Consider the following 19,384-nt stretch of genomic DNA (forward strand, 5'->3'; position numbering starts at 1 on the left):
TTGAGGTGCTGCTCAATAGTACCAGGAAGATACCTACAAATATTATTCACATGCTGATTTTAAAAAAGAATATATTCCAAATTCTACACGGACAAAATTGAAAGTTACCTTGTTCCAAAAGCATACTTTTCAGCATAAAGAATCTGAATGCATGAAGTAACTATTTAGTCATTATTAGTACAAATAAGTAACAGTTAAGATATTTATGAATAGTGTAGAGAGATGACACATGGCTAACACAACCACATGCACACCAGCTCACTTGGTAAAGATCCAAAAGAACTAAGAACAAGTTAAAAGAATTAGCAAGCTCTTATACTCACTGTGCACCACCTATTGGAAGTGATGCAACACTGCTTTAATTCAGTAACTGTTCATTTATTTGCTAGACAGCAATAAAAAAAGCTATTTCCCCAGGAGAAGAAATTTTAATATGGTTTAGCAGGAAACACAGAAAGAACTGGTATATAAGTTAACAACGTATTATGCTTATATATAAAGCGCACATTCACACACATTTTAAAAGTAGAAACAGGCCATCTTTAGAGAAATGAGGAACAAACATTTCCCTGTGCAATCACTACCAGAATTCATCTTTACCACATTAGAGTTCTGGACTCTCCTCTATGACCTGTCAAAAGGACAATCATGTAACCTTTCTGATCTCTACTTTGACTCTAAAACAGGGCTCTGGTACTTGCTCTTCTCTTATCAAATCAAACTTGGTAAGTCATTTGGTTCACAGGATTAACTCTAGTCAGTGAAAGAGACTCCCAGGCAAGCAAACCTGAAGCTGGAGAGAAATTTAATTAAAAAAAGGAACCTTGTCTGTTTTATCCATAATCCATTTGACGCCTTAACTCTGATTTAACTCATGTCCATATAAGAATGCAAAAAGATGGGCAAATCTGGGAGGTTACTGTTAATTGAAACATTCATAAAACTGAAGTTCATGTGGCAAATTCTACTGTACATGTGCAAAACTATGATGTTTTTCAGAAAGAAATACCTGAAATCTTTTGGAAATGATGACATTCCTAAGGGAAAATCCCATATCTAATTTAAGGTCCACAATCCATGAAATATTGTTACTAAAACACTTAAAATCCGATTATCAGCTAGCTTTTTTTTCCTCCATTAAAGTGTGCCTGATTTGTTTTCATTCATAATTGCCCTCTACAAATCTACTGTCATGTAGTGACCAGACACAGGAATTTTCACTCTAACCAATCCCAAGAGTCAGAGTAGCCATCAAAGGAAGACAGAAAACATCCTATTGAGCAACTACCCAGATTAACCATAGCTATCCCTTCTGCTCTGCTTATGAAGGGCATGCTGTATTTGCGGGTAGATGGATCAATTAAAGTCTTTCCATTACTCCTCAGAGATTACGAGTTTATAAAGATTGCTGTTAAGCATCTCTTGAACCTTTCTGCAACTTTCTAAAGATAGGCATCAAAATAGAAGGTAGAAGTCCAGATGTGATTGTATCACACATTTTGAGGAAAAGGTATTTTCTCACCATACAAAAATGAGACATTTCAGCCAAGTCTCCATCTCTTAGAGATGCTGCAGAAAATTGTTGCTGTGTCTCACTTCTAAACACGCATCAGATCAAAACACAGCTATGCTTTGTTTGCAAAATACTGTCATACTGTATTTTCAGAGTAACAAACAAACCATTCCACATTGATTGAAGGTCACTTCAATGTGTCAAGCTGACACAAAACTATGATGGCAGGCATTTTTCAGAGACTCTTATTAGTAAGTTATTAGGCACTTAATCAGAAAGTATGAGCAATGAAATAAGCTGTATTTTGTACCAGTTCAGTAGAATTATTAAGAAAACAATAAATTCATGTAAACAGTTCTGGCTGCATCAACTCTGGACTGCAGCTTACTTACTTCAGATTGTATGACTCTTATCAAGAAAAATAAATGCTGTAGTGTCTTGGCAATGATGCCAAACTGACGACATCTCTCCAAAAATGAATCTAAAGAAGGATCTATTCTTCTCTGCAGTTTGCTCCAGAAAAGCGTCAGTTCCCTGCAAAGAGTTGCAAGCAGAATGTAAGGACATTGCAGATACACACAATTTGCCCACAGTCTGCACACTTTAGTTCAGAGTTAACACCACAACAAATTTGAGTTTTATTAAAAAACAGGACACACTTCAATCAGGTCTCCACCTCAGAGAAGCTGAAGAGAACTGTTACTGTGCCTTACTCCTAAACAAGCATCAGATCAAAACACAGTATATCTGCTGTTATTTAATGGAGAAAGACACCGGCAATGGGATTCATCTCGCTTAATACAGGCATCTATAGCTGCATCGACTTCCCTTCTAGACAAGAAAAAAACCCCCACACTTGCAGAGCCTTAACTTTTCACATAGAAATTTAAAATAGGTAAGATGAATCATACTGTAAAGTAGCCACTTCTCTCCCACTAGGCAAGTAGCTTAGATGTTGACACCTGCATTCAAATGATGCAACTGCCACTCAGTGCTTTAAAAGATACCTCTAACAGAACACACTTTGTAAAGTGTTACATAAGGGATAGGTAAGCTTTGCCTACTGTCTTCAAGCAGTTACATGCTTTACTGCTTATACCATTTGAGCACAGAGCTGTTCTGTTAAGCTATTTATTATAACCAAGGCAACACAGCCACTGAATGATGCAATCTGTCACTTTGTGTTGGTTTGCCATCACAATGAGTGCCACAGAAATGGAAAAGCAGCAGAGTGATAGCATCTGTATCTTATATATAACTTGAAAAAAGGTTTTTCTTCTGTTCCTCTAGTAGAGCAAACTTCACCTTTGCTAACTTAACCACTCTGTGCATCAATTTATACATAGAGCTTTCTAGATGCAAGGTCAATCTATAACGAAAAATTAAGAAAACGCATCTAGGCAAACTTTACACTGAACATTGGCAAGGTTTTTCCCTTGAATTATTGCAATCCTACTCTTGAACCCTAGGCCAAATGAAATGGAATGAGGCCTTGTTATGGGTCTGACCGGGGATCAAATGAAATGGAATGAGGCCTTGTTATGGGTCTGACCGGGGATACGCTTATCGCACAAAAATGGACAAGATTTACTGTTAACAGTTTCTTGGGATTTTTGTTTGCTTGGGGTTTTTTGTTTGTTTAAAGGCCTAGAAATGCAATTAACAGCCTTTCGTAGTCAGGAAGGGACAGCTGAGAAGTTAGATAGGCCTACAAGAAACTAGTATACAAGCAGTATAATTCAAGGTGGTTTAATTTTAAATCCTAAAACAGAACTAGAGAGGAAAAAAAGGTAGATGCCCAGAATATCAGCAACTTTTTCCACTGCTCAGCCCTAAGAAGCTGACAAAATGCAAAATTGAGTTGCACATCAGGATGACTAACATGGAAGAATTGTATGAAGGGAAGCTTACACAAAGAAGGCACAGGAGATATATATCTATATATATATAGATATAAAAAAAGTATCACAAAAATTTTAATTCAGCATGACCACAACAGAAACAAAACCAACTTGAAAAATAGTTTTATCAAGATATCAGTCATTTTCTGTATCTATTCAGTACATTTACATAGTTGCCATTGGAAGAAGAGTGAGAGAAGGACTTCAGTCTGAATAATTCCTTATTCCTAAGAGTTTTTGGCAGAGCAAAAAGTTTTCACTGTATGCCCTGCTCTCTTTCTCATCCCACCCCTTCTTTCTGCAAAAAGTAGGAAGGGGTCCTCAAGGATGGTGATGTAGAAGTGTTCCTCAGATAATCTTCACACATACGGAAAGGCAAGAAAGGACAACTCTCAGTATTTGGGCAATTTTCCATTTCAAAATTGATGTGAGGAGCGCAAAGAGCAGAAACAACTGCAGACAAACAGATATCTAGTAATATTTAGAAGTAAAAAAAAAAAGTCATCTTACCAGCATTTGAGACTGTAGAGAAGTTTTTTGAAGTTGTGCTTAGATACAGTTCATACTTAATGCCACTTGTGTTAATGCTAGAGATTACATTATTTTATGGATTGATGAATTGCCTGACTCCTTGGAGACTAAGGCAATCAGCTAGCTCAGAACTACTGCCCAGAACAGCACTACTATTTAAAGTTCCAAACACAGCAGATAACTCCAGTCTTAAAAGTAGCATTACACACTATTTTATGATTATCAGCAACAATAATTGCAAAATCTTCCAATTTTGGTGATAAATAACATAACAAACCTAAGCAAACTTAGATTTATGTATGTTAGGTTAAGCTGTGAAATGAAGCTTCACACCAACAGCACTAATTCACATACATGCATGGTTTACTAATCTTCTCTTGGAGGTACAGACTTGAGACTACAGGATGAGCTGAGCTAAGCTAATGAAATAGCTTAACCTCTCCAAACATGCCAGAATACTAATAAGACGTTTGTGCTGGGTTGGAGAGTTAGCACTGTGCCATCAGGCAGATGGTAGAACAGTGAAGATGGGAGGGAAGAGAGGTAGATTTTCCCTTTCTAGACTGAGAGTGATGTTACAACTGAATAGATTTAACAGCTTACATCTTCCAGAAGCATCAGTGTAGCAGTTCTGAGCTGGTACTTGTCTGACCACACAGTAAACTAATCAAGCATTAATCCGTAGAAAGCTATACACAGTTTTGGCTGGGTTAGATCAATATGCTCACTACAGGTCAGATGGTCCCAGAGCTCTGGTCCCAGAGCCAGAACAACAGATGCTACATCACTGAAGTATGTTCTCCAGTCCCACAGTTTAAAAGTCTTAGCTACACACGAGGTCCAACTCTCTTCATTTGCACCCTAGGGATACAGCTTTTAGATAGATCTACTTAATAAGTCCCCTTGGACAACAGCAAATCATTTTAGTTCACCCTGAAAGAATGTTAATTGTTGTTGGGGTTTTTTTTTGTTTGTTTGTTTTGTTTTTTCTTAAAAAGATATCATGGGAGGGACTTCAGCCTCGTATCTCTTTGGACATGGCTCTAATCTAATCTCTAATTACACATTTCGGTAGTGAAAAACAGTCAGACACTAGAACTTCCAAGTGTGGTGGACTCTCCTCTCAAGTCTTCCAAAAGTTAATTTCTCCCTACAAGGTATGCTTTTGCTCAAAAAGACATTTCTGGCCTGAAACAGAAGCAATATGTAAATACTTCTGGCTATTTTGTACAGATGATTGGATCAGGCTAAACTATCAGTCATCCTGCTGACACTTCAGTGCTATGAAAACTTTTATTAATGGCTTTAAAATGTGGAGTGAGTAAACAAACAATGCCACAGCTGACAGAATCCAAATTCCCAGGATATACTTGAGATGTCTGGTAACGTAAAGCTTTACCCAGATCAGTGTTTAAACAGAAGAAAACTATACATTTAGCCATGCCTTGAAAGCCAAAACTACCAACCCATTTTGTAAGGGACAGAAAACAGCTTCCCTGCTTTGGCTCTGTGACTGCTGAAACACAGATGCAAAAAGTTTTTTATCTCCAGCCAGTTAAGAGGGCAGAGAAGTTTTATAGTCAGAATTTGGCCAATTATCTAGTACTACAATTATTAGAGTTCTAGAAATTACAAAAATATAAAAAGGCTCTCTAGGGTAAAAACAAGAAAAAAAAAGTTAAATGGTGCTGCCTCTGCACATTCCTACTACTTATATCTCTGTGGAAGAAGTGAAAAGAGGCATCAAACTCATGGGTCTAAGTATTCAAGAGGGAAGAACTGAATTACAACACACTTTGTGGAACCACTAAGCTTAGGGGTTTAATATCACAGAATCACTAAGATTGGAAAAGACCTGTAAGATCATCAAGTCCAACCATCAACCAAAAAAAACCCCACCACCATGCCCATCAAGCCATGCCCCACAATGCCTCGTCCACACATTCCTTGAACACCTCCAGGGATGGTGACTCCACCACTTCCCTGGGCAGCTTATTCCAGTGTGTCACCACTCTCTCAGTAAAGAAATTTTTCCTAATATCCAGTCTGAATCTCCCCTGGCGCAACCTGAGGCCATTTCCTCTTGTCCTGTCACTTGTCACTTGGGAGAAGAGACCAACACCCACCTCACCACAACCCCCTTTCAGGTAATTGTAGAGAGTGATGAGGTCTCCCCTCAGCTTCCTCTTCTCCAGACTGAACACCCCCAGCTCCCTCAGCCGCTCCTCATAAGACTTGTGCTCCAGACCCCTCACCAGCTTCGTCGCCCTTCTCTGGACACGCTCCAACACCTCAATGTCCCTCTTGTAGTGAGGGGCCCAAAACTGAACACAGCATTTGAGATGCGGCCTCACCAGAGCCGAGTACAGGGGCACGATCACCTCCCTGCTCCTGCTGGCCACACCATTTCTGATAGAGGCCAGGATGGCGTTGGCCTTCTTGGCCACCTGGGCACACTGCTGGCTCATCTTCAGCCGGCTGTCAATCAACATCCCCAGGTCCTTTTCTGTGGGGGAGCTTTCCAGCCACTCGTCCCCAAGCCTGTAGCGTTGCATGGGGTTGTTGTGACCCAAGTGCAGGACCCGGCACTTGGCCTTGTTGAACCTCATCCAATTGGCCTGGGCCCATCGATCCAGCCTGTCCAGATCCCTCTGCAGAGCCTTCCTACCCTCAAGCAGATCAACACTCCCGCCCAACTTGGTGTCATCTGCAAACTTGCTGAGGGTACACTCAATCCCCTCATCCAGATCATTGATAAATATATTAAACAAGACTGGTCCCTGGGGGACTCCGCTTGTGACCAGCCGCCAACTGGATTTCACCCCATTTACCACAACTCTCTGGGCTCGGCCGTCCAGCAATTTTTTAACCCAGTGAAGAGTGCACCTATCTAAGCCATGAGTCGCCAGCTTCTCCAGGAGAATACTGTGGGGAACAGTGTCAAGGCTTTACTAAAGTCCAGGTAGACAACATCAACAGCCTTCCCCTCATCCACGAGGCGGGACACCTGGTCATAGAAGGAGATCAGGTTGGTCAAGCAGGACCTGCTTTTCATGAACCCGTGCTGGCTGGGCCTGATCCCTTGGTTGTCCTGCACGTGCCCTGGGAGCACCCTCGGGCTGAACCTCTCCATAATCTTCCCCGGCACCAAGGTCAGGCTGACAGGCCTGTAGTTCCCCGGATCCTCCTTCCGACCCTTCTTGTAGACCGGCGTCACGTTGGCAATCCTCCAGTCGTCCGGGACCTCCCCCGTTAACCAGGACTGTTGATAAATGATGGAGAGCAGCTTGGCAAGCTCCTCCGCCAGCTCCCTCAGCACCCTTGGGTGGATGCCATCAGGCCCCATAGACTTGTGAGAGTCCAGGTGGCATAGCAGGTCATTAACTGCTTCCTCCTGGATCACAGGGGGTTCATTTTGCTCTCCATCCTTGTCTTCCAGCTCAGGGAGTTGAATACCCTGAGGATACCTGCTGTGGCTATTAAAGACTGAGGCAAAGAAGGCATTAAGTACCTCAGCCTTTTCCTCATCCTTCGTGACAATGTTCCCCCCCGCATCCAGTAAAGGATGGAGATTCTCCTTGGCTCTCTTTTTGTTGTTAATGTATTTATAGAAGCATTTTTTGTTATCCCTTACGACCGTGGCCAGGTTGAGCTCTAGCTGGGCTTTTGCCTTCCTAATTCCCTCTCTGCATGACCTAACGAGGTCCTTGTACTCTTCTTCAGCTGCCTGCCCCTTCTTCCAAAGGTGATAAATTCTCTTTTTTTCCCTGAGTCTCAGCAAAAGCTCCTTGTTCAGCCAGGCCGGTCGTCTTCCCCGCCGGCTCTTCTTACAGCACATGGGGACTGCCTGCTCCTGTGCCGTCAAGATTTCCTTCTTGAAGAAGGTCCAGCCTTCCTGGACCCCTTTGCCCTTCAGGACCGTCTCCCAAGCGGCCCTCCCAACCAGTGTCCTGAACAGGCCAAAGTCTGCCCTCCGGAAGTCCATCGTAGTGGTATTGCTGACCCCCTTCCTTACTCGGCCAAGAATTGAGAATTCTATCGTTTCATGGTCACTAAGCCCAAGACGGCCTCCGACCTTCACTTCTCCCAGCACACCCTCTCTGTTTGTAAACTGCAGGTCAAGCAGGGCACCTCCGCTGGTAGGCTCCCTTACCAGCTGCTTCAGGAAGTTATCTTCCATACACTCCAGGAACCTCCGGGACTGTTTCCTCTTAGCTGTGTTATATTTCCAGCAGACATCCGGTAACTTGAAGTCCCCCACAAGAACAAGGGCTTGCGACTGTGAGACTTCTGCCAGTCGCTTGTAGAATGCTTCGTCGGCTTCTTCGCCCTGGTTGGGTGGTCTATAACAGACCCCCAGCAGGATATCCGCCTTGTTAGCCTTCCCCCTCATCCTTACCCATAAGCATTCAACCTTGTCATCACAATCGTTGAGCTCTATACAATCAAAACACCCCCTAACATACAGAGCCATCCCACTGCCTCTCCTTCCTTGCCTATCCCTCCTGAAGAGCTTATAGCCCTCCATCGCAGCACTCCAGCCATGCGAGTCATCCCACCATGTTTCTGTGATGGTGACTACGTCATAGCTGTCCTGCTGCACAAACCCACACAGCACTGATCCAGCTCTACTTACAGAGCTACTATATTGTTGAAGCATTACTGTTAATGCCAACAATGAGTGCTGCTTCATTTTTAAATGATTTAACTTTAACTGCTCTATTACTGTAGCAAGATGAGTGCTTATCTATTTTGTCATAAGTTATCTAGAAAGTACTTCAGTCTGACATACTTCTCAAGTTAAAGATATATCCCCTCTTTCTACATATTTTTGTTCTATATTAGCTCAATTGTCTTGCATTGAAGCCAGTGAGGAACAGTTAGGAGGAGCAGTAATACTTATTACTTACCAAGAGCAATATACATTTGCTGTTTGAAGCTGATGAGTAAGATATGTTGTACAAAGAATAAATGCAGTGTTTTCTTGTCCCTCAGATTCCAGATTACATATGATGTCCAGTACTTCTTTGCAATCCACCTTTGCAATCTTAAAAAAGAAAAAATTAAAAGAAAAGGCACTTTATTCTCAGTATGTTTACAGAAGAAATGCATGTTTCTTCTGTAATTGAAGAAACATGAGAAATAGTCTCACAAACACATGAACAAAACACTATGTTTCCTTCTAATACCCAGAGTTCGTACCACAACTTTCAGCTACAGAAATAGCACGAGAAGTTCCCATATGTTAGTACTGACTCCTTCTCCATAATAGTTTTCTTTGGGACCATCTTCCATTTTGGGCAGCTTAGCAAAATACTTGCAGACAGGCAACAGTCTATTTAAAACTTCCCATTCCTTCTCTGCACTTGCAGGCACCCCTGTTTTCCTTTTGAAAATTAAAATCCAGGTCCAAAAAGGTCAAGAAATGTGAAAAAGCCAGTCTCTTGTCCTCTTTGTCCGTAAGTGCTGTTTCTGAACAACCACACTCCAAAGCATGATGTTAAAAATAGAAGTGTTTAGAGGAGAGACATATCCCATGGAAGTTCTGGAAAGCCTACTTAAAGGTAGTACCTACCCCTGTATCAAAACAGGGCATTAGCTTGGTTATAAGCCAAGTATTTTAGACCACAAACAGTAATTATGAAGTGCTTTTATTATTAAGACAACACCATTTTTAACACAGTTTTTCCACCAGATCTTTTCCACTTCACAGAATAGGCTGTACTCAAGCAACATCTACTTTAATCAGCTGTTGTTACTATAAACAATTCAAACCTCTTGTTAATCATGAAAAATTATATAGAAAGAACAAAGGGAATTTAAAATATACCAAACTAATTTTCACAGACATCTCATTCAGCAGGAAAAGCAGAAGCAGGTATATTACCCCAGTTTTCCATACAGGCTTGACACTGGAGTTCATTGAGCTATGTCAGCATTTTCTAGGGTCCACTGACTTTCGGTGTTCAACTTGAGACCCATGACTGACCTTTTGCAGCAGACATTTTTAGAGCAATTCACAAGCTGCAAGTGCTTGCAGATGTGTCAGTTTTGCATTTGAAAAAGAGAGTAAAATGTAGCAGGTTATTTTGGTTGGGATTTTGTCACTGACTCACCTCTGGCAAGAACTGATTTAAGTGACAATGCTTTGCTAACTAAGGGGACAGACATCCTTCCTCCTTGCATGTCAGAGATAATAAGCACTTACAATATCTGCAAATCAAGTGCCACCTCCATCAGGTTGAGGAAGATGAAAAAGCAAGCCCATACCAATGGCCACATGAAAGACTTTTGAAGGTGTTCATCACTGCACAGGAGAGAACACGGCTGTTCTAGCTTACAGATAAAAAGGAAAAAAAAAAAAAAAAGGATACTTCTGCATACCATCTCCCTACAGCATCCTTTGCCAGCAGTACCTTTATGTGCTCATCTACCTTTGGTACTTCCAGGCACACAGGCTTTCAGCTTGTGTGGAAAGTCTAGTTGAATACATGTCTGATAGCCGGGCAAATCCAGTCTTCTCACAGTATTCTACCACCTCTCTTCACTCAGTTATTCCTATCCTTTCTAGATTACAATTTCCATCAGCACATTTTATAAAGCAAACTAGGAAAACAAAGCTAAGTGACCCCAACTTTTGTCTTTGTTAATTTCCACAATTATACACTGCCATCTCCTCAATACTACAGCAAACACTTAAATAATGCAAGAGGCTGACTGCAGTGGTTTGATATGCCTCATCTTCCAGATCCTGGTCTTTAGAAAAAGAAAAATTGTCAGTGCATGTAAATATGGGATATATTTCCTCCACAAATCTGAAGATGACGTGGCAGCCTATCTGTGACCTACCTGGACAGGCATCACCTGACAGGGACCATGCTCAGTTTCCCAGTTCCATTAAAGGAACAATCACCGAACGACACTACCACTATTTTAAAAACTACAAAATTAAAACCTACTTACTACGGTATTTTAGGCTACAGAACGATAAACCCCACATTTTTAGCCACCAGTTACTCCTCACTCAGACTCACACTGTTACAAGACCTGGAACTTCTGCTGGGTGCTGGACCATCAGGAACAGCACAAACATCAGCTCCAGCAACAGGCATGTCTGTGGCGCTTGGAACAGCTTGCAGTCACTGTGGGGTTTTTTTTGTTTTGTTTTTAAAATAATATTTAAAGACAAATAATCCAAACATGCAGCTTGAAATCATCCAATAATAACCAGTCAGTCACTTAAGTGACAAACCAGACACTTACTAAATGAAAGTGTCTTCACTAAACCTGGAATGCTGAGTGGTGCTTCTGTTATTCTGTTAGAAACCCAACAAGACCAACAGCTGAATGAAAGTTCAGAGGCTACAGAATGAACAGTACTAAGATATTTTAAATTAGAATTGTTGAAAAATGCTGTCATCCTCCTCACGTTCCGTTAACAAGAAGGATGCCAGTTTAGTCCTCAAAGCTATTCCATGGAACATACAACCACGTAAGATTTGTCTTGCCTTTGTCTTCCATGTCATTGTAGTTTGAAGAATAACTTCTAACATTATAAAGATACTTCATTTCTTATGTCATCATAAAATTTTCCTACCACTAACCTAAGCCGTATACCAGTTTTTTAGTAGGACATCATGTTGACAATCCTTAAAAAAAGGGCACCCAACCTGCTTATCTAGGGAGACTTACCCTCCTTTCAGGAGCTAGAGATATACCATGAACCAGCTAAAAGCAATTTAGTTTCAGATCAGAGACTGTAAATTCCCCCTAGCTGAGTTGGGAAAACATACTCTTGAGTCCGTAAATGTTAGCTACTCTTTTGCAGCATGTTACCTCCTTTACATTAATTAATGCTGCTACAGCTGCAAGAATTTGGGAGCTGCTGCCTCAAAATTTAATAAAAGAACACATTTTATAACAAAAGTATTTCATTAAACATAGACAGTTTGCAGGGCAAGGAAGACTTAGGTTAAGTTCTTGTAATCTTCCAATCAAATTATTAACTACTTGTTAACTACCATGTAGGAGAACCTCTTACTAGCGTTTTAATTGGTTCAATAAAATTGGCAAATTCAAGCCAAACATCAGAATCAGCAAGCCAGACACCAATTCTTAGTTCTGTTACTTTCTATGCTTTTCACAGAGCAGCACAAGATTCTTGTGAACAAATAATTACACAGTCATATTATTTGTTATGTGTGCCTTAGGATCAATTCAAGGTATCAGAAATGCAAGGGACAACTTTATATATAGTGTATATACAGAGTTATAACCATATATACACACATACATATATGTACGTACATATGTGTATGTAGGTACATACATATATACATACACATGTATATATGTATATCTTATTGCTTATAGATATAGAAAGAAATAGTTCACCAGCCTTAACTTTTAGGAGCTCAGCAATTTAACTTCCAAGCCTGATCCAGCCATTCCATTACCTTCCAGTTCCCGAAAGGGATGACCACACATTGTCTAATCTTCCAAAACAAATTCTTTCTCTCTAATCCTCCCCAAGCTATCTTCACTCATATTCACCCTTTTGGTAACATTTGCTTTCTTAGCTAAGCCCTCTTCCTCCACCTACCCCATCCTACTCCGAACTTCTAATTTCACTTAACCCTTGTTTCTTTTATGACAGTTAACTCCCTCTTCCACCTACTGGGTTTTTGGTCATTGCCACCTCTCGTTCTCCAACACCTGCCATTCTTTGAGCTCTTCATCTTTCATCTTTTTTGCCCACTTGTCATTAGACCTGATAACTTTCTACCCGAGGAAGACAATAGGTAACATGAAGATAGAACACAACTCTTGCCTTCTGAAAACAAAGGTGGAAACAGAAGTGTTTTAGAAGCCTCAGATTTCAGCAATTCTGTAAGGAGTGCCAACTACACAATACCTGTGACCAAGTATGCAAAGAAACATTACATGCAAATCCTCATATTGCCAATTATTTACATCAACTTTCTGGCATTGTAACACCACTGACTTTACACTTTTCACAGTGTTGGCTACAGGTCCAGTTACGTCAATAAAACATACTGTTTTGAGATACTGCTTTGATGTTTAGTGGCTTCATTTTCCCATAAAAGGTTTAATTAAGTGACTGCTATTAACTTGATTCATCAATCTGTGTTCTAGCTTTTATACTTGACTGGCAAGTAAAGACTTTTCTGAGTATCTAGGTAAAACAGACACAGCTACAGTCCACAACTCTTAAATGAAACTAAAAACTGAACACAATTTAATGTGATTTCTATGCTGTTCATCATTAGCAGCTAATCCAATTAGTAGCCAAAGAACATGTTGTAAGTTACACATATATCCCCAACACCTCCAGTACGCAGATCATGCCTGCAGTGAGTTGTTAAATGCATTCATTGCTCCTACAGTACAGCAAAATGAGTAGAACCTGGCTCAAACTGAAGAGACTGACTGAGGGATCACCTATCCAAACATTTACTTTTCAAAAGAAGTATTTTTAAAGGAATGCTTTTTAAATCGTTTACATGTATAACAAGAACAATCCAAACAAGTCTGCCACTCACTCAGGAAGTGCAGACATCAGAGTTGCATTTTTTTTTTTTTAAATATATGTGAAGCCTCCCCCAGTTTCAGATGCTTACTCAAAATGTTCAAGTCTCACATTTAAAACTTCACCAAACCCATACAACTCTAATACAGTGAGACTGTGAAATAACAGATGTGTGAGATCAAGAGGCAACAGAGGTAAGTAAGAGTTGTATGACTGCTACTACGATTGCAATGTGTTAACACAAATCATTACTATGACTGTTACTGTAAGAGGAAGACCAACTGCTAAAAACAAATTCAGAGTTCTGGAGCAAAAACTCTAAAGGGGTTTTTGTTTGTTTTGTGTTTGGGCTTTTTTTTTTTATAAAACCCCACCCTTTTCTTTCCTAGGTCAGAATGACTAGAAGAGAAATAACTGCTCTAGTACTAGTATTTGAGTCAGAAAAGACAGCTTTCCAATTATATTTTGCTTACAAGGGGAACTGAAGTTACAAGCTTTATTTTAAGCTCTCAAACACATCTAACCTCAAATGCAAGCATATAATACATACTTATCCACACCAACAGTTAATACAAATGTTCTTTACAGTCTGCAATAGATAATTTCTCTTTTGGAACTCTGTTGCAACAGTTGCACTCTTCAGCTTCAGTTCTTAGTATTGCAGAAATAAGTTCTAAAATGCTTGATAAATATACATTAAAAAGGGACTATGGATTACTAACCTCCTTAATGGAGTCTTCATTCGGCAGCATAGAACACACACATGTGATGTAGGCTTGGCGAAAAGATGAAACATTTGCAATTTCTGGAGAATCTGCACACAATTTTGACAAGAAAGTAGCTTGGGGGATGCAGTTGGACTTCATCAAATGTTTTATTCGCATCTGCAGAAAGGAAGGCCCTTCTCGTGTAATCAATTTATTAGCTAGGAAAAGAAAAAAGCCTTTGAGAATACACCAATTTACAGCTGACATGTAACTGAAATTGTCTCACTGCATTCACACTTTATTTTATTACAAAATTGTGTAAGTATGGTCAGCTTTCTTAGGAAACTCTAGGTGTGATAAAAAGTGACAGCAATAAATGGAATATTTTCTCCCAAACAAATTCAGACCAACTGTGTAGGGAGAGAATGCTGGGCTATAGAAAACAGACACCCCCCAACCAAAAGATAGCATCCATTAACGCAAGAAGGAAGTATGCCACAGCAGTGGCTAAAGGACGCTGATCAGACCATAGTATTTTGAACAAGATACCAGTAGTTTAGCTGAGATTCAAAATCTTCAATTTTTAATTGTAGCTTCATATTCCAAAGAACCAAAAATACTTCAAACAAAGCATTACATACTTTTTAACCGAAGATTTTTCCACCCAAGTTGTTAAAACCCCACACAATGCCAAAATATACAAAATGAAGTTCAGGGTGAAAATGTTATCTTTGCCATACTTTGGAAGAATTGTGTCTAAGACATACTAGGCTTATGCTCTAGATCAACCAAATACAAGTAATCATTATGACACTTGATGAGCTAATTCAATAGTAAAAATGTAATTTCAGATTATTTTTGTAAGTAGTTAGCCAAATTTACTTAATCTGATTAAAACCATCACAGATTTAGTTTGATTCTCTTCCCAGGTACTTATCATAGAATCACAGACTATCTCAAGTTGGAAAGGACCCATAAGGATCATCGAGTCCAACTCCCTGCTCCTTGCAGGACTACCTAAAACTAAACCATATGACTAACAGTGTTGTCCAGACCCTCCTTGAACTCTGACAGGCTTGGTGCTGTGACCACCTCCCTGGGGAGCCTGTTCCAGTGACCGACCACCCTCTCAGTGAAGAGCCTTTTCCTAACGTCCAGTCTGAACTTCCCCTGATGCAGCTCCATTCCATTTCCTCGGGTCCTGTTGCTGGTCACCAGAGAGGAGATCAGCCTCTCCTCCTCCGCGGCCCCCCCTGAGGAAGGTGTAGACTGCGATGAGGGCACCCCTCAGCCTCTCTTCTCCAAGCTGAACAAGCTAAGTGACCTCAGCCACTCCTCCTAAGTCTTGCCCTTGAGACCTTTCACCACCTCAGCTGCCCTCCTCTGGACACACAACAGGTTGATGTCCTTCTTGTACTGAGGCACCCAAAACTGCACACAGTACTCGAGGTGGGGCCGCACCAGGCCAGTGCAGAGTGGGACAATCACCTCCCCTGCCCGGCTAGCTATGCTGTGCTTGATGCACCCCAGGACATGGCTGGCCCCTTTGGCTGCCAGGGCACACTGTTGCCTCATATTCAACTTGCCATCAAGCCAAACCCCCAGATCTCTTTCTGCAGGGCTTCTCTCCAGCCTCTCATCCCCCAATTTGTAGGTATAACCGGGACTGCCCCATCCCAGGTGGAGAATCCAGCACTTGCTCTTGTTAAATTTCATATGGTTGGTGATTGCCCAGCTCTCTAGTCTATCCAGATCTCTCTGTAAGGCCTCTCTACCCTCAAGGGAGTCCACAGCTCCTCCTAATGTAGTATCATTGGCAACTTACTTAATTTACATTCGACTCCTGCATGCAGATCATTTATAAAAACATTAAAGAGTACTGGTCCTAAAATTGAGCCCTACAGAACCCCACTGGTGACTGGCTGCCAGCTTGATGTAACCTCATTTACTCTTTGAGCCTGACCCATCAGCTAATTGCTCACCCAACATATTAGGGACTTGTCTAGATGTATGCTGGACGTTTTATCCAGAGGGATACTGTGAGAGACAGCATCAAAAGCTTTGCTAAAGTACGTGTACTTTGCCTTAGCTGATGAAACAGTATGCTTCAAGGCAGCTATGGTGCTATTTCCAGCTTAACATAAACATCTACAGAAAGGCTTGACACTAGTCTCCAGATTTGTACATATTTCAAAAGACCCTTGAGAATTAAGAAAGAGGAGTCAATACATTCTTATACTGCATGCAATAATACATATCAACCAAGGAACAAACTGTCTGATGATCTGTAGAAGAAATTATGGAAATGCGTGAGACATTCTGATAAAACACCAGTGTTCTGCAGCTGCTGTAGTCAACCAGCTATCTGTAAAGCCTGCAAGAGACTCTGAATTAGTCAAAAAAGAAAGTTTGCTTTAGAATAACAACTTATTGGAAGAGCCTTTGCATAAAAATATTTTCACTATGTTAGTATCTTATTATGTAAGATGGGTAGCTAAGAAACCAATAGTATATAAATTTCTGAGAGAGGAGATTGTATGTAATACAAAACAAAAAAATTCTCATGCTTTCTGCACTTAAATTATTGTCCAAACAGAAAAAGAACATGTTCTAACAGACACTACACTAGTTGGCAGAAGGCTTACAATACGTACCTAAACAGAAAACTCATTTCAGGGGCCAAGTACATACTACATGCTTGTAGTGAGACCTATTAGTATTCTGCAGAAGTTTGCTTAGTAGCCCATTAAAGGTCATTTTAAGATTCAAGTCCATGACACTGGTTTCCATTTTTCACACGAAAAACCTCTGAGCAGTAATGTCTTGACATAGCTGATACTGACACTTCACATTAAAGTAAGTTCAATGGAGAAGGTAAAAAAATGCTGGCTGACCAAGAGATAGTTTGCAGTAAGATCTCCAGCTGCTAGAAAACAAGCCCCCTCTCTTTCTTAAAAATTACATCTGTATATGACACTGTGCTTGAAAATTTATCAAGGAAAACTAACAATGCTTCAATATCCATCCTATTTAATGTAAGAGACTGCTACCACAACAAAGTGGCCAAGAGATCACTGCTAAGGAAGAACTCTTAAGGCGGCTTGCTTACTCAATATCGGAACAAAGTAATCTATCCAGGCGAAGCATACTATACATGGGTGCATCAGTAATGGTTTTTAGTGCCCACAAGCATTCAAAGCAGTTCTGTAGTCCCTGTTTCTACAGCTCTTGGCACACGGAATAATTAAAAAAAAATTTCAGGTCCATGAGAATAATAAAAGAAATTCTAGGAGAAAAGAAGATACTCTATTTACCTGCTCTAAGAATGATTTAGATTCCTTGTTTCTTATTATGCAGCTCGACATGCACTTCGCAATTGATCAAATGAAGTTTTTAGTGACATGTCAGAGCCAGTTAGTCAAGACATGGGAAGTGTTTTAAGAGTACCTGCAGTCAGCCAGACAAATTCAATATTTTCAGGGCCATACTTTTTCACAGTCACACTTTAAGCACAGATGAGAGAAACTTGCTAATGAAATACAGGAGTTGGACTCACTGCTGGTATGGAGAAGACTTGCTGCAATCTTTGGGAGTGACCAATAAGCATGTGCACCCCCTCTTCCCCCAAGGGTGGAAGGTCTGTGCCCCTGGGCCGACGCCTCCGCACCTTAGTGAGTGTGTATCGAAGTCTGCAAAGGAGGCAAATGACAAACTGAGCTCCTCTCTCACGCAGATGTAAGTGATAAAGGTGGGGGCAAAAGTCAGGTATCTGACTAGTCATTTATTTCTATCTTAGCATGTAGTTTTACTCTGAAGCGTCTATTCTTTTCCAGCAGCCTGGCTGCAACAACCTCCCTTTCCCTGAAAAGGGAAGAAAAACTCATTTTGCTGCCTCTACCTCAGAACAGTTGTTTTCTCCTCAGATAACCTGATTTTGTACTCAATCCTAAATGTGTTATGTTTCCAAACATGTCCACGAACAGATTTTCTTGTTCCTTCTTTTCCTAGACCTCCTGCTGTTGTCTGTTCTGGCCCAGTGTTCTACCAAACCTCTCAGGACTAAAACAGCTTGCTATAAAATCAACGCAAAGACACCTTGCAACTCCTCCCTCCTCCAAACCCTTTAGAGTACTAACGGGTCAGCGCAGTTTCAAACTCTACACATATCTAAAAGGCCTTCTTACCCCAGGACCAAAAAGTAAGGATAAGAGATTCCCCTCTCACCCAAAACACTTGCATTATAAGATGTATTTAAGTTATACCACAATATTGTGACTACAACCTTTATAATGTACGAATGGCACTAAGGCATGAAAAGACTCTGTGGTCAGTATGAGAAATGTTCAAGAGAAACAGCATCTTGGGTGAGGTGAGCATTTCCACTGAAAGTACCTCTGGAACAGGACCACAATGTGCTAAAGTGCAGTAAAGCATGTTAAGCATGCACAAACAACATTGAGGTCTGTGTATTTTACAACAGCAGTGTAGTACAGAGTTCTCCCAGCTTTCCTACAAATCAACTCATGTCAATAGAGGCATACCAAGATGTTGAGATATCTCAATATATTCATCTGCTGCACACAGCAACAAGCTCACCCTAACCTCTTTGTTCTTCCTGAATGATACTATCTGTTAAGCTAGAAAAAAAAAATATCTTGAAATAAGAGTATTAAAGCTAGCTTCCTTTGGCATAGACTAACGTCAGAGGTCAGGACTGCTGAACAGCATCCATTATGTACACTTTGGGATGCTCATATAATTTAGTCATCTAAAAGGCATAAGCAGCAATGATTTTTTTGCAGCCCTTTCCTCTAGCAAATATTCGTGCCCAAAACAACCATCTTGAGACAGCTGACAGTCCAAAACAGCAACAACCACTCTAGACACATGGCAGTTTAATTTATTAACAGCCACAGAAGCAGCAGACAGAACCTAAGCTGCTATGAAACAAAATTGTTAAGCCCTATTTATAGTTGATGTCAGTTCCTTTTCAGGGTTGGACTTGATGATCTTACAGGTCTTTTCCAACCTTAGTAGTGATTCTGTGACAGTGCATTAAAAAAAAAAAAACAACTAAAAACAAATATGAAGAACTTTAATCAGGAGAGGCAAGAACATGTCACATTTTCAGGATCTTCGATTCAAGTAAGCATCTGATGATCTACCAGAACATGAACTACCA

At 40.6% G+C, this 19,384-nt stretch overlaps 1 protein-coding gene across 1 annotated transcript in view; it reads right to left on the minus strand.

Moving 5' to 3' along the window:
* Positions 1 to 19,384, minus strand: part of RLF (RLF zinc finger) — a 59,416-nt gene that overhangs the window by 5,767 nt on the left and 34,265 nt on the right. The window contains exons 5-7 of the mRNA XM_059830691.1: positions 14,218 to 14,420; positions 8,856 to 8,992; positions 1,906 to 2,047 (exon numbers count right to left, since the gene is read on the minus strand). Of these exons, the coding sequence (XP_059686674.1) occupies positions 1,906 to 2,047; positions 8,856 to 8,992; positions 14,218 to 14,420 (482 nt within the window). The remainder of the gene's footprint in view (positions 1 to 1,905; positions 2,048 to 8,855; positions 8,993 to 14,217; positions 14,421 to 19,384) is intronic.

This window comes from Gavia stellata, chromosome 29, assembly GCF_030936135.1.
Source record: "Gavia stellata isolate bGavSte3 chromosome 29, bGavSte3.hap2, whole genome shotgun sequence".
Taxonomy (NCBI): Eukaryota; Metazoa; Chordata; class Aves; order Gaviiformes; family Gaviidae; genus Gavia; species Gavia stellata.